Genomic DNA, 15640 nt, shown 5'->3' with positions numbered 1-15640 from the left:
TTTGTGACTTAAATCTCCAGGCTTTCTCAAAGTTGGGATGAGCCACCTCTTCCCACTTTCCCATACTCCCCAAAGCTTTGATAGTTACCCCCACAAACCAATTCCGGCTGCACCATGTAAGCTCTTCTACGGCCTTGCTTCAGAGACCATAAATAAATCTCAAAAGAGGTCAAAAGCTGCAGTTAATCTCAGCTCTGTGCAATGCTGAATAATCAGGGCACATTGGAAGGGGGTGTGTTAGCCTGGTGCCCAACCAAACAGAGGTCCCACCAGTCACTTGCTCCCACGATCCAAAACCACTGCCATTACACTGGCTGGACTCTACAGTCTTGGGATATGCCTCACTGAGATATTAATCTGCTGAAAATTCAGGTATGTGGGTCTTGTGACTGAAATCTCTTGGCTATCTTGGTGTCAAAATGGGCTATCTCCACCCAACCTCCTGTACTTCCAGAAATTCTAGCAGTCATGTCAACAACACAGAGCCCCCACCCAGTTTAAAAAAAAAAAGGCTACCCCAGCTGTACCTTCTCAATGAAAATACTGAGCGCTCTGAACAAACACAGTAAGCTCTTACGTATTGCAAACTATAATGCACAAAAGGAGAAAGAAGGAAGGTGCCTACCACAGAGGCAGGTGGGGGTGGGGGGCTACGGGTGGTAGGAGGGAAATTGAGGGCATTGGTAGCGAGAAACATACACTGGTGAAGGGATGAGTGCTGGAACACTGCATGACTGAAACCCAATCATGAATAGCTTTGTAATTGTTTATCTCATGGTAATTCAATGAAAGAGTCACTGATGTTTTTATTTAAATTCTATGATTATGCATCTGAAAAAAGCCTGAAATATCCTACTGAATTATTTTAAAAGATGAGACTGATTTATTGAACCTACTAGTGCAATTAATTATACATCAACCAAAACACCTACAAATAACACACGAAAGTTAAGATGAGAAGCAAGATCCAGATATATAAGTTCTGAGAAGATCTTCTCCAAGGCTATTTAAAGAATCATTTTAGAAGGAAAATAAATTTGAAATGCAAAGCCTCATTTTATTTCATACAGCTGTTATATCTTTAGGATAGTTTTTATTGAACATCATATTCTCCTACAACACAAAAAAATAAAGTAAAATTATTCAGATTTTAATATTCTAAAATTAGTTATACCTTTTATATTCCTTGTTCAGGACCTATCTTAATCTTTAATTCATTCTTAACCATACTTAGAATTTCTATGTTCCTGTTTACTTTCTCTTCTATTCCCAAACTGAATTCCCAGTGGGTCCTGTTTAAATGTATTTGCTCTGTTTATCATTTATACCTAGTGACTGTGTCAATTCCCAACAGTCTTAGACTGGTGAGTAAATTAGACACTGTTTGTCTTTCCCCATCAAGAGAAGCAGCTCCGGCCACCATCTCTAGCAAGCACTTTAGATGCTCAAGATGTAGTTCATTCATGAATCAAAACTGAAATGGAGTTTGCTAACGTATTTTTTTCCTTTTCAAAATAATGGCAGCAATGCTCTGAAACTTTTTTTTATACTCTATGTGGAAAACATGACCTCAGCAAAAATTTTCTCTTTCAGTAATGAAAGGATATAGGAAATATCCACCTGGAATAATAGGCCATGCTACATCAAAACTTTCATTAAAATATGATCAAATGTAAAAATTAATGGCACTGTGTTCTCTATCAATTCTAATTTATCTACAAACCAGAATTTCAGCATTTTATGGAGTTCTGAGTTTGGGGTTCTAAATTTTGGCTTTCAAGCTAACCCAGTAAATTACACTTAATTGTATGAGTCTGACTGAATTTTCCCCAGCAGAGGTTTCCCATTACACAAACCCATTACTGGGATACCCACAGGTGCCAAGATACAAGTACTTCTATTCCCAGCTGTTGCTCAAGTTAATTTGACTCTTCTGAGCTCAGCTGAAGTAGACGGCAATGTGTGCATAACTCTTCAATGCTGATCTTAAACTCCAATTAATAAACACTAGTGATTCATTAGTACTTTTCCAAAGCAAACTAAAAATTCTCTTTAATTCTGGTGACTAATGCAAAAGAATGCAACAACAGTAATGAGAAAATAATTGTGATGGTACCAGTATTCTATTATTCTAATCGTCATTAGTTGGGGATCAAACACTAAATATCATACATGAAAAGGAAGCACTCTACCAGTGAGCTACACATACAGCCTAAGTGTTCCTTTACAAATAAGTAATACAAATATTATAAATATTACAAATGGAATACTATGCGGTTGTTAGGAAAAATGAAGTCATGATATAGAATAACTGCATTTATTTGTGGTATATAAAACACACACACATATATGTATATATGTAATATATACATATATATGAAGACTATGGATATGGTCAGGGAAAACAGGGGCTAGGAGGACTGGCCAAATGGTTGGAATTAACCACAAGTGTGTGTGGGGCTGAGGATGGGTAAGATAGAGAAGAGATCAGTATGACAATAATAGCTGGTAATGATCACGCTGGACACAATCTGAAGGTAAAAACAGGTAAAAAGACATTCTTGATAAGCTTCCAGTATCAATACTGCAAACCACAATGCCCAAAGGGGGGGGGGAGGAGACGGAGGGAGCAGAGAGAGGAAGAAAAGTTGTGTATGTGTGAGAGAGAGAGAGAGAGAGAGAAGAAATGTGCTTGCAACAGAGGCAGGCAGGAGGTGGGGGGGTGATGGGAGGGAACCTGGGGACAATGGTGCTGGGAAATGTGGAGGGATGGGTGTTAGAATACTGTATCACTGAAGTCTAATGATGAACACCTTTGTAAGGGTCTATCTCACAGTGACTCAATAAAAAACTAAAAAAAGTGTATGTATGTGATTTGTCTTTGCTTCGATATATTAATCCAAATCATTTTTTAAAAATGCTTAAAATTTTTACCTATTACAAACAAATACATAAGAACAGAATTATATGCAATCAAGATATTCCCAATTATAATATGGCTCATGGTGTTTACCAACTGGAAATAAAATGATAGAATGTAAACAGAGATAGCCAGAGATCTGCATTCTAGCTTCAACTTGGAATCTATAATTAATTTAATGCTAGTAGGACCTTCAAAACATTACTCTTTGACCTCAGTTTCAGCTATCCTAAAAACATGAAAAATTAGACTATCTATAATACTTAAAGATTATAATATATTGGAAAATCTCATTTTTGTAAAACAAAAGTTGAAAGATAATTTTTTTCAAAACAGCCAGATGGTCTCTCTCATAGCTGTGCCATTGCCGAATAAATCGTAGACAATAAGCCAATAGATGTGGCTATGTTCCACCAAAACAGCCCTTTGAGTGAACTAGGACAAGTCACAAGTATGACAATCTCTCATATAGACAATCAAATAATACTTTCCATGACCCAGATCCTAGAAAACAAAATAAACTTGTCGAAAGCAATTAAATTATGAAACTCCAGAAGATGATGGGCTGAAGCAGTAGATAGGGTGTTTTGTCTTGCTTGTGGATGACCTGGATTAGATCCCCAGCAACCCATACAGTTCCCCCCAAACCCCACCAGGGTGACTTCTCAGTGCAGAACTATGAGAATTTTTGAGCACCGCTAGGAGTGGCCGAAAATCATAAGAAGAAATTCTGTTTTCTTGATATGCTATTAATGAGCCTTTGGTCACGAACAGAACAAAGCTAAGCACTTTCACATTCTCTCTGCTCCTCATTCTCTCTCTGCCATTCTAGTGAACAGCTAAGCCAGTCTCTGGTCTAATGAGACTTTGAAGGTGATCTTGCATATTATCTTTAACTTCCGTCCTATCAGCAAGTCCTGTTTTTTTCTCTGTTTGCTAATTCCAATCTTTTCTCCTCCAGGAGACTGGTTTAGTCATTGCATTAACTACCTCTACTGCTTCAGTCATTGCATTTACTAACTCTACTGTTTCAAATCTAAACTGTAATGCCCCAGAGTTTCTAAGATCTTTGTTTTCTCCACCCAACAGGTCTTCTTTCATAAAAGACCACAACACCTACTCTCTGAGCCAGCGTGTTGTTCTCTAATTAATGGGTCACTGCAAAATACACATTCATGTATGTTCCATTATTACAACAGTCTGTTATTCCAATTTTCCCCCTGCATGTCCAAACCCCTTCATTATTTCACGTTCTAACTCAAGAATGAAATTTTATAAAGCCTTTTAAAACTATTTCTTTGGAACCAAACTGGGTCATATAACCCCCCCCCCCCCTTTTTGTATTTGTCAATACCTACTGGAACTGCAAAACAGCTTTTTAAAATAAACATTAAAAACAGACATTAAATTTTGTTATTTGACAAATTTGTTATTAAATTTGAGACACTAAAATCTGTTATTATTGGGGCTAGAAAGATAGTTTGGAGTCAGAGGCATATGCCTTGCATATACAAGGGACTAGATTTGATCCCTTGCAGTCATGAACCCAAACCATCATCAGGTGCAGCACTAGCGGACCCTAGGCAACACCAAGTATGGCTCTGGTGGTTCCCCTGACTCCTGCCCCAGCATGGGTCGAGTAAAGCTGGTGATCCTCTGGCAACAATGGGTCTCACGACACTATTTGGGAGTTCCCCAACAACAACAACAACAAAACGTTGCTACTGATATAGAATAAAGAAAAATCAAATCAGTTTTGCGCTTCTTGTGAATTTTTCTGGCTTACATTAGGTACTAAAAATAATCATTTCTATCAACCAACACCTTACTCTGACAGTGTTTCACAAACAGAATCAAGCTGCTATTAGAAATAAGCTATCTCTCACCCCTTTATATACTTTATCCTTTACCACAAATAAATAGAGCAGTCAGGGTTATTTCTTATAAGTGCCTACTACGTGGCTCTGACAAAACAAATAAAACCCAGCAGAGACTAGATGGCTGGGGAGTAGTGAGAGCAAAGTTGTACAATATAACATCAGAGATGGTTACAGACATAGCAGGGGCCATATTATATCAACAAAAGGCATCTGGGTTTATTCTGAGGTAGATGTTAGACTGTTGAATGGTTCTGAGCAATGCAGTGACTGAAATTTTAAATTACTCTGGCTACTTTGAGAAGAATCCTCCTGGCAGAGCCTGACAAGCTCCCCATGGAGGATTTGATACGCCGAAAACAGTAACAACAAGTCTCACAATGGAGACGTTACCGGTGCCCGCATGAGCAAATTGATGAATAGCGGGAGGACAGTGCTACAGTGCTACTCTGAGAAGAATAAAATAGAGAGGACAAGACTGAAATCACACAGGGACCGGAGAGACAGTACAGTTAGGGAGGGCACTTGTCTTGCAAATAGCGGGCCTGGGATTGATCCCTGGCATCTAATATGGAATTCTGAAACCGCCAATAAAGGTTTCTGAGTTTAGAGGAAGGAGTAACCTCTGAGTATTGGCAGGTGTGACCCCCAAACCAAAAAAAGTGAAACCAAGCATACCAGTAGGGAGGCATCTTTGTATCACCAATGCTTAAGACAGCAGATAACTTAAGTCTATGGCACATAACTTAAGTCTATGACACTGAAGGAAATCTCTTTAATATTAGTGTTAGTATGCCAAATTTAGGTTTGCAGGTTAACCATCTGAGACTTTGTATCCATGAACATCATTTTCCTGAACATCATCTGAGTATTATTTTCCCCATCAATATAGTGGAACTAAGAGTTGCTATATGGATTAAATGTGACAATGTGTGTAAAATATTTAGCATAATTTAACATACAGTAAAGACTTAAATAAAATCTTAGATTATTACTCATTACCTGCCCTCTTATTTTATTTAATTTTAAAATTTTTATTAGTGAAACACCATGGGATACAGTTGTCAACTTACAAATTTTTGTGCTTGGGTTTCAGTTATATAACGATCGAGTACCCATCCCTCCACCAGTGCCCATTCTCCGCCACCACTGGTAACAGTATCCCTCCCGCCCCCATCCCACCCTGCCTCTGTGGCAGGGCATTCCCTTTTGTTCTCTCTCTCCTTTTGGGTGCTGTGGTTTGCAAAAGAGGCATCGAGTGGACTGCCCTCCTACTTTAATATTGAAGATATAGTTAGAAAGAAACTGACTTCAGAAAAAAGTTCAGGAAAATGAACAAAGTCTGGGCCAGAGCAATAGCATAGTACGTAAAGTGCTTGCCTTGCACGCAGCCAAACGGGTTCAATTTCTGGCATCCTATGTGGTTCCCCAAGTCTGCCCCCCTGCCCCAAATGAACAAAGTCCAATATCAGGAATGTCAGGAGCTTAGTAAAGGACCAAACTGCCATTCACCATACAGACAGACAGTGATAGGAAGCTGGAGATAAAACTTTTGAACTTCAGAACCCAGATGGTATTTAAAGCCATGTGACTAGAGATCACCGTAAGTATAGAGAGAAAAGAGAAGATATGCAACGACAGTTCTAGAACAGCACTTCTCAACTGGGGGCCATATAGCTCCCATGGACCCTCAGGATATTCTCAGGAGGTCACAGCATGAGAGTGGGGGCCATAGGAGGGAAACAAGGGTCAGAATGGGGCCACAGAGAGAAAAAGGTTGAGGAACACTGTCCACAAAACTCACTTTATCAGAGATGAAGAGGAAGTAGATCTAAGAACAACTTAAAAAACAAAGAGGCTAACTATTGTACCCTAGAAGCCAGGTGGAAAAAAAAATAAAGCAAAAACAAAAACAAAAAGCCTGTTAAAAATGAAGGAAAAACACACACACAAAGAAGTCAGAGTAAGATGGAAACTGAAAATTCCTAACTGGATTTAAATAATGTAGCACATTGACAGGGATGAATGCCATGGTAGATTGTGTTCAGGGAACAAAATATAACCAGACGTTTCTCCCAACAAATTTTGCTGAAAGACCAAGAAAGAAATGAGATGGTAACTGAAAGCAGCAGTGAAACCTAAAGTTGTTTTTAAAGACCAATCAAATATATAGCATAAACACTGTAGTATCACGCAGAAGTCCAGGGTATTAGATGACTGGTATCCTTTATTGTAACAGAAAACAACTAGCAATATATGTTTGGGTTGGTATATGTGTATAACATATTTATCTACCATTCATTCATCTGCAAAAAAATATGTGCCATGAAAGCATCTTATGATGTGCTGAAAGCAGATAAAGGACCAAACAAGATGGCCTCTCAGTATCAGTATTACAAACCATAATGCCCAAATGTAGAGAGAAAGAAGAGAAGTGTCTGCTATAGAAGCAGGGGATGGGGGGGTGAGGGGCGGGGTGGGTGGAAGGGATACTGGGGATATTGGTGGTTGAAAACGTACACAAGTGGAGGAATGGGTGTTCAATCACTTTATGACTGAAACTCAACCATGAAAGCTTTGTAATATCAGAAACTATTAAGGAAAGTCAACCACACACTTTTAAAGAAACAGAATAAATTGAGTTTTAAAAAGTCCTAAGCTTTTCGAGCTACAGGAAGCACAGAAGGTAAGTTGCCTGACTTGCATGCAGACAACCCCGGACTCCCCAGCACCACATATGGTCTCCTGAGCAACGCCTGGAATGATGGCTGATTGCAAAGTCAAGAATAACCCCTGAGAACTATCGGATGTGGTAAAAATAAACAAATACATAAGTAAAATAATCAGCTCAATGAAAGTGCCATTCTTCTCAGTTTAATCCCTTGGTGCCAGTATTATTGATTTTTGCATTTCCCAAATGTGGAAAAATCATCTACCTTGAGAGGAAACAACTTTTACTTTTAAAGAATTCAAAGCAAACACACACAAATATATCCACCTCAATACTCTTTACGTGCTTTCCAAATCAACCTGTAACATGGACATTGGGTTTATTAGTTAAATATGAAACTAAAATGTAAAATTATTTCAATAGCCTGAAATAAAAACGAGTCTTGGTTTTCATTCTGTCATGTAACAGGGAACAATAGTGATGTTTTACTCACCTCCTTAATTGCATCTTCATTAGGGAGAACAGAACATAAGCATGTGATATAGGCTTGCTGAAAAGATGACACATTTGAAATTTCTTTAGATTCTGCACATAGTTTTGACAAAGCAGTAGCCTGGGGGATGCAGTTAGATTTCAAAAGATGTTTTATTCGCATTTGCAGAAAGGAAGATCCTTCTTGTGCAATTAATTTATTGACTAAAAACAAAAATGAAAAAAGAAAAATAATTCAGTTACATTTTATCAAATAACATGTGCATAGTTATCAAGATAAAAATTTGATATCTTCTGGAGTTCATTTGTTTTTGAAAAATAAAAATTCAGGTGATACAACAGAAGTTTATTCTGTTCTCTAATAATATTCATTTCCTATAGCAAAGGGTAAAATAAGTTAATTTTTCTCCTGATTCCCACACTGCTTAGTAGTTGTATCTGAACACCAAATGTTCCCACACTGCTTAGTAGTTGTATAACTTTCATCAAATTATTTGACCACCTCCTCGCTCACTTTCTGATAAGATCAGAGGGACAGTAAAGTCTAAGCATAAATGCATGAAAAAGAAGTAACTTATGTATTATTAACTACCACCACTGAACACTTCTCGGGTAGCAAGCTTTAAGCTGGTTTTTATAAACTTCTCATCTATCCTTCACACCACCACCAAGGCAAGTATTACTATCCCCAGTTTAAGGTTAGGAAAGTTAATATTCAGAGAAATTAGGTAACTTGCCAAGGATTCCAAAGCCAGTGGTATTCTTTCCTCTAAACCAGGCATTTCTCAAAGTGTGTTCCACCGACCAAAAGACCTGAGAGATAGTCCTAGAAAAAAAAAGGATTCCTTGGTCAAATCTCTGAACAGTCCTGCAATAAAGAAAGCTGTTCATTTTTAGTTGACCCAATATTTCCCAAACTGATTTGACCAGAGAACCCTTTTACATGTGTATTATTAGTACAAAGTAAAACATCATGTTCCTGGTTCAGTACACACTTTGGAAAATGCTGCTCTAGGTAATATTGAATATTAAGAACATTAATTTGTATGGTGCTCTGGAAATGCCCTCAATTTACACACAGCAGATTCTGGGCATGGATATGGTTTCAATACATAGTATTATTTAAGGAATAGAAAAGGAAATGTTACATGTTAAGACAAGTAGTGAGTGAATAAACTGTTTTAAGTGGTTAACCCAAAACTCAAACTCAGATGAATTTTCTGAATTACCTGAGTAATGCAGACTAAGTAGAGTTGGCTGGATCCAAGATTTTGCTTTTTCAATAAGCCTCCCAGGTAATATTCATAATATTATGTCTACAGACCACATTTAAGGTAGTAATGGTGGCCATTTTAACTGGCTGCTCTTAAGGTACAATTAAAAAAAAAAGCTAATACTGTATCTATCTTTCTAACACAAAATTCAAAGGTGTACAAGACAATGTGTGATTAAAAGCACTCTTTCTTTTAACATGCCTCCTAGTGTTTCTCGCCAAGAAACTAATCACCTTTTGCAATTTCCTATTATCTTTCTAAAAACATTCTAAGTCTAGAAAACATCTCTTTTATAATTGTCATTGTTACACATTTAGAGCTACCTCAACCTTTTTTTTGTGGGGATGGGGGAAGTAGCAAGGATTGAACCAGGTTCTCATACATACACTAAAAGTGATATCTCAACATTTTCAGTTAAATAGCACTCTAATGCATGGATGCATTTAATTAAGCCAAACCTGGCTGATACAGTTGAAAGTTGTTTCTAATCTTTGGCAATCATTAATGATACAATTTACAATAATGTGACTATCTGTAGCTGACTTCCCAGTTGTTCATCATTTCTCCAGGGGCACCAGTAACTTCTCCATTGTGAGACTTGTTGTTACTGTTTTTAGCATGTCGAATACTCCATGGGGAGCACGCCAGGCTAGGTAGCTTGCCGTGCTCTCCGAGAGGGGTGGAGGAATCGAACCCGGGTCAGCTGCGTGCAAGGCAAACGCCCTATCTGTTGTGATATCACTCCATGCCCAATGTGACTATCTATAGACAAAAATTCTGAGAAGTAGAACTGCGAACGAAAGGTTTTTGCTCATTTGTAAAATTAGTATATGCTTCCAAATTGGTTTTCAGCAACTGTACCAATATATACGTTCAACACTTTTTATCTTTTTTTCTTTTGTAATTTCTGAGGTGGGGGAGGTATTTGAGCTGTGCGGGGGGCTACTTCCAGTTCTGTGCTCAGGGGACTATGTGGTACTGAGGATTGATTATTTCCTTTTTGAACCTCAACACTAACCTGGGGACCAGTGCATGCCAGGCAGTGCTTTAGCCCTTTCATCTACCTTCCCAAGCCTCCCACTTCTTTTAGGTGGGAAGTGGCCACTTCCTGGAACAAGAGAGTACAGGTGAAAGAGCCAGAGGAAGGGCAAGAAGGAGAGTACACTGGTTACACATTCCACAGGGACTCTCATAGACAATCACGGTCAAAATGAATTAGCCAAAAGCAGATCACTTTCGTCTGGACTCTCCTATCAGTCCCAATAACGACATTCCACGAAATGAGCTAATAATAATAGCTTCCACTCAAACAGTTCCTCATTCTTTATTTCTATTTTCAGTTACAATATCATAAAGTGATATTTTGGCATCATTCTTCTTGACAAACTCTTTGCCCCAAGGAAATCAACTTAGAGCAGGAGACAGAGTTCAAAAGGCTGAGTAGGTTACCTTGCATGTGGCAGACTCAGGTCCAATCTCTAGCAGTACATGGTCCCAAGAACTGGTAGGAGTGACTCAAGCAGAACTGACAGGAATCCCTGAGCGCCATCAAATATGACCCAATCACCCACCCTCAAAAAAATGAAATCAACTTACTGTATCCCAGTAATTATTATTTTTGTTTGTTTTTTGCTTTATGGGTCACACCTGGTGATGCACAGGGGGTACTCCTGGCTCTGCACTCAGGAACTATTCCTGGCAGTGCTCAGGGGACCATATGAGATGCTGGGAATTGAGCCTGGGTCGGCTGCGTGCAAGACAAACACCCTACCCGCTGTGCTGTTGCTCCAGCCCCCAGTAATTCTTCACAGAACCCTCTCCAATCTAATTCCTGTTACATCCCTCACCCTATATCCTATTCTGCCTAATACCAGACCATGCTCTGCTAATTTGCTGAACAAGCTCTAAGCATTTTCGGAAATTCTACAAGAAGCCTGTTTCCACATCTCATTCCCTTTTAAATCCCAATAGCATTATGTCCTTTTACCACACTTACTTTTCTCTTTAGTAAAAATTAGTGTGCTCAAAGGTTAAGATTACAGGTTTTGAAATCACCAATTTGAGGCTGAATCATATTGATACAGGAGACCATGGGGAAAGATAATTCTGTGAGACTAATGGGTAAGATAACTGACTTCTCTGTACCTCAATTTTTCCATCTGTAAAATGTTAGTGATATCTCCCTTACAGAGATGGAGGAGAATGAAATGTCAGTAATAAAAAAACACCTGGCACAGGGCAAGCCATGGAGAAAATGCTCAACATCTGTGCCATTATTTGTCTGACATCTCCTTTACTATACCATTAACAATGTTTGTGATCAAATACTCTAGTTTGTTAAACTTCTTTTGAGATAACATTAGTTTATAAGACTATATGTATTTGAAGGTATATTAACTTATGTATTCCCTGCAGCACTAAGTCTAGCCAAGAATATAAAGACTGCTTTGTAATCATATATTTTGTAGCTAAATAATATTTCTCCTTAATCAAAAACCTTTAGTACTTTTCTACTGGAATCATATTCTGCCTATAGAATTTTAACTATGAGGCTTTAAGGAAGTACTCTCTTACCTGATTCTTGGACTAAACTAAATCTAGAAACCATAGCTATTGTTTTTATGAGATCAAATACCTTATTCAATATATTACAATCATAGTTATACCACTGCTACCTCAATTTTGAACAAGTTCAATATTGTATTAAAACATCACTTATTTATAGATGGATGGACACAGTATCATGCTGAGTGAAATGAATCAGGGGAAAAGGGACACAGAATGATCACACTCAATGAGTACGTCTCTGGGTACAGACAGCAGAAACAAGAGCCAGAAAGACTGATCCATGGTAGGAAACTTGCCACAGGTTGTGGGGGAGGGCAGTCAGGACAGAGAAGGGACCACTATGACAATAATTGGGAATTATCACTCTGCACAAGAACTGAGTGCTGAAAGGAGGTAAAGTGATACGCATGATACCCTTTTAGCACCTACATTGCAAAACCATAAAGCCTAAAAGGAGGGGGTGATGTGCGTGTGTGTGTGTGTGTGCATGTATGTGTGTGTGTGTGGGGGGGGGGGAGAGAGAGACAGAGAGAGAGAGAGAGAGAGAGGTATGTGAAAGAGAGATGCTTATCATAGAGGCAGGTTAGGAATAAAGTGGAAAATGTACATGATGCTGAAATATTGTATGGCTGAAACCCAATCAGGAACAACTTTGTAACTGTGTATCTCATGATGATTTAACTAAAAAAAAAAAAAACTCGTTTATGTTAAAATCAATAGGAAATTCATCTATAAACTTCAATATTCAAAATGACTAAACAGGGCATAAATCAAGACTTTCACTCCCAATTCTGATATTTTCCATATTTTCAATATTCTAATAAAAATTTTTTTGAGGGGATGATGGAAATTTGAGCCACACCCAGCTGTACTCAGGAGACCAAACCAAGGCTGCTTGTAAGGTGTCTTATCCACTATACAATCTTCCCATCTCCCCAAAATTGTTCTTAATCATGTATTCTCTTCTCCCACATAGATTCAGCAAATGAATTGTTTGGCCTTTCATTTTCTGAACCGTCTATAACAAAGTGGCAAACATCATGGCAGTGTATCTTGTGTTAACAATGTTAACAAAAATATAGTTTGGGAGCTGGAGCAGATAGGACACTTGCTTCCACCAGGAGTAATTCCTGAGTATAGGGCGAGAAATAACCCCTGAGCATCAGCAGGTATAGCCCCAAAACAAAAACAAACAAATAACAAAGATACTGTTGGGGCTGGAGCAGCAGTACAGCAGGGAGGGTGCTTGCCTTGCATGAGGCTGACTCGGGTTGGGTCCCAGCACCCCAGATGCCTCCCGAGACCTCCAGGAAAGCTCTCTGAGAGCAGAGCCAGGATTAAGTCCAACGCACTGCTAGGTCTGGCCCCCACACCAAAAAGACATCATTTGAGTTCAACTTTTTGGTCAGGGATATAGCAGAGTGCTTGACTTGGATTTTTGAGATTCTCCCTGTGTTTGAGTCCTGGCACTGCAAAAAAAATAATAGTTTTCGTTTTCTTTTTCTTTTTTTTTACTGAAGGGTCATGTGGCACAGGATGTTAATAAAATGACTTCAGAGATAGGGACTATAACACAAACGGGGGAAAGCAGGGGAGGGGGAGACAATGGATGAGGCCAGGGTTCTGATTCAAAGGTAGAGCACATGCCTCATACCTGTTCCACTCACAGCAAACTAGATCCAACCAAAAGCAAACATACATGGTGTGCATTGTATATTGTGGGTTTAACAGCTTGATTTAGCTGAGGGAGTTAGTGACTCAAGAACGGACCTCTTGGGACCAGACCGAGAGGACAGTTAAGTAGGGTGCTTGCCTTGCACAGTACTACCTGGGCTCAATCCCTGGAATCCCCTATGGCCCCGAACACCACCAGGAATGATTCCACCAGGAGTGCAGAGCCAGGAGTAACCCCTGGGCTGAGGTGGCTGCTTCACAATTGAAAACGAAACAAAGGACAAACCCCTTCCTTCAAACCTTGGTGGGAAGAAAAAGGGCCTTCCTAAATTTCAAGGAAAAATGTAAATAGTTCTGAAGCCATGAATTATGGGAAAGGAAACAGAGATGTTCAACAGGGTATTAAAAAGTTGGGGAAAAAGTTGGAAAATTTGGCAAATACCAGATAGTAACTCAAGTGAATTCTAAGTGAGCTGAAGTCACTTCAGTAGGGTGACAGTGGTGGGTGCCCACTGGTATGGGGGGCTGAGGTCTTTTGGGCTTTAAGTTCAGGAAACCACGACCTTTCACAATGGATGGAAGAGGCATTTTCATGAGGCACTTGATCAGAATCGAAAGGCCCTCAGTACCTGACCCAGAATCTGTGCGAAGAGACCTACCCTTATCTTTCATGGCAGGCAGAAGAAGAGTCAACTACTGGCACTTTTCTGTGAACTTCAATAATAAACTGGTGTGTGTATGAGGGGACAGGGAACCACAAAATGTAAGAAATCAAGGAAGGAAAAACAAAAATCTTATACTTATTTTGCATTATGAAAATTAAACCTTGGAGCTCAAAGGGGGTGTAACATGACTGCATGGGCCTTTAGTTCAAGGTTTAACCCCGTCAGAACCACCCAAAATTGCTGGGTGGTCCCTAAGCAGAACAGACTGTGGCCCTGGTGACTCCTAGCACTGCAGCACAGACCAGTCAGGCCAGAGCAGTGTCTAACATTCAGATCTGGCACCACGTGGAATGGTTCTTGAGCACAGCTGTGGAGGTATACTCCCATCTCAACCCCGTTCCACCAAATCCTGACCAAAAAAAAAGGCACTTTAGAGATTCTTGGAAGTTAAAAAGAAAGCACCCTTTCAAGCTTCAGAACAGAAAACAATGAAAGAAGCCGCTGCTTTCTAGCATCAAATGATGTTACTACTATTAGGGCTGCAGGGGAGGTACTGTGAAGAGGAAGTATTTAAACCTCAGATCTGACGGTCAGGTAGAGGCAACTGAAAATAAGTAGGCTGCCCACCATGTATACCACAGTACTCAGAGCAATTCTTTAGATTCTGTACCCCAAAATTTATAGATGGGAACACCTAATCTTTATTATAAGCTAAGATGCTATGTAAAACGCTTTTCACTTCTTATTTCTATGTGAATAGAAATTAAATACTATTAACTCCTGAAGTGGGGTGATATATTTAATTAAACACCTGGGGAAGAGTAAATAGGGGATTATCAATGGAATTTCTCTCTTTCCTCTTGGGTTTAGATTTGTCTGCAGTGAGACATGTGTTTTTCACCTTAGACAAGCCTTATCTAAACTGGAATCCAATTCTGAAATTCTTTATAGTGTTGGCTGTCCCTTACCAATTTCCACTAATAATAAAAATGTTATTTTATCCTTTACCTATATTTACAAAAGGATGCTATTTATTGGGGGCTTTGAACAAAAAAACAGTATTTATCTTTTTATGTGGGGTACAGTGGCCGGGAGGGGGCTGGGGCAGAGGGCTGGTGGTTAGGCTGCTGCACCTGGCTGTGTTCAAGACTTACTCCTGGTTCTGTGCTCAGGGATCACTCCTGGCAGTGTTCAGGATGACTAGGATTGAACCTGAGCCGGCCAGAAGCAAAGCAAGTGCCTTATTCCCTGTGTTCTCTCTCTAGCTCCTAAATATAAATCTCTACTATTTAACAGCTCTTTTTCTGCTGTCACTATAACTGACAAGCAGTAGATTTAACTGAAGAAAGGGACCAAGAATAAAAACAAAATACCATTAAGGCCCATTTCTTACTATACAGAAAACCCCAAATAGCAGGTACATAATAGGCTGAACACTAACAATTTTTATTCTGGAAACATACCTAACAACATAGGGTCCTTTCATTTTTTTTTTTAAA

At 39.2% G+C, this 15640-nt stretch overlaps 1 protein-coding gene across 1 annotated transcript in view; it reads right to left on the bottom strand.

Moving 5' to 3' along the window:
- The window catches only part of RLF (RLF zinc finger), an 81423-nt gene that overhangs the window by 23609 nt on the left and 42174 nt on the right, over positions 1-15640 (bottom strand). Inside the window, exon 5 of the mRNA XM_056123053.1 lies at positions 7962-8164. Coding sequence (XP_055979028.1) covers positions 7962-8164 — 203 coding nt within the window. The remainder of the gene's footprint in view (positions 1-7961; positions 8165-15640) is intronic.

This window comes from Sorex fumeus, unplaced genomic scaffold, assembly GCF_029834395.1.
Source record: "Sorex fumeus unplaced genomic scaffold, SorFum_2.1 ptg000047l, whole genome shotgun sequence".
NCBI classification, from domain to species: Eukaryota; Metazoa; Chordata; class Mammalia; order Eulipotyphla; family Soricidae; genus Sorex; species Sorex fumeus.
This window is presented reverse-complemented; position numbering and strand designations above follow the sequence as displayed.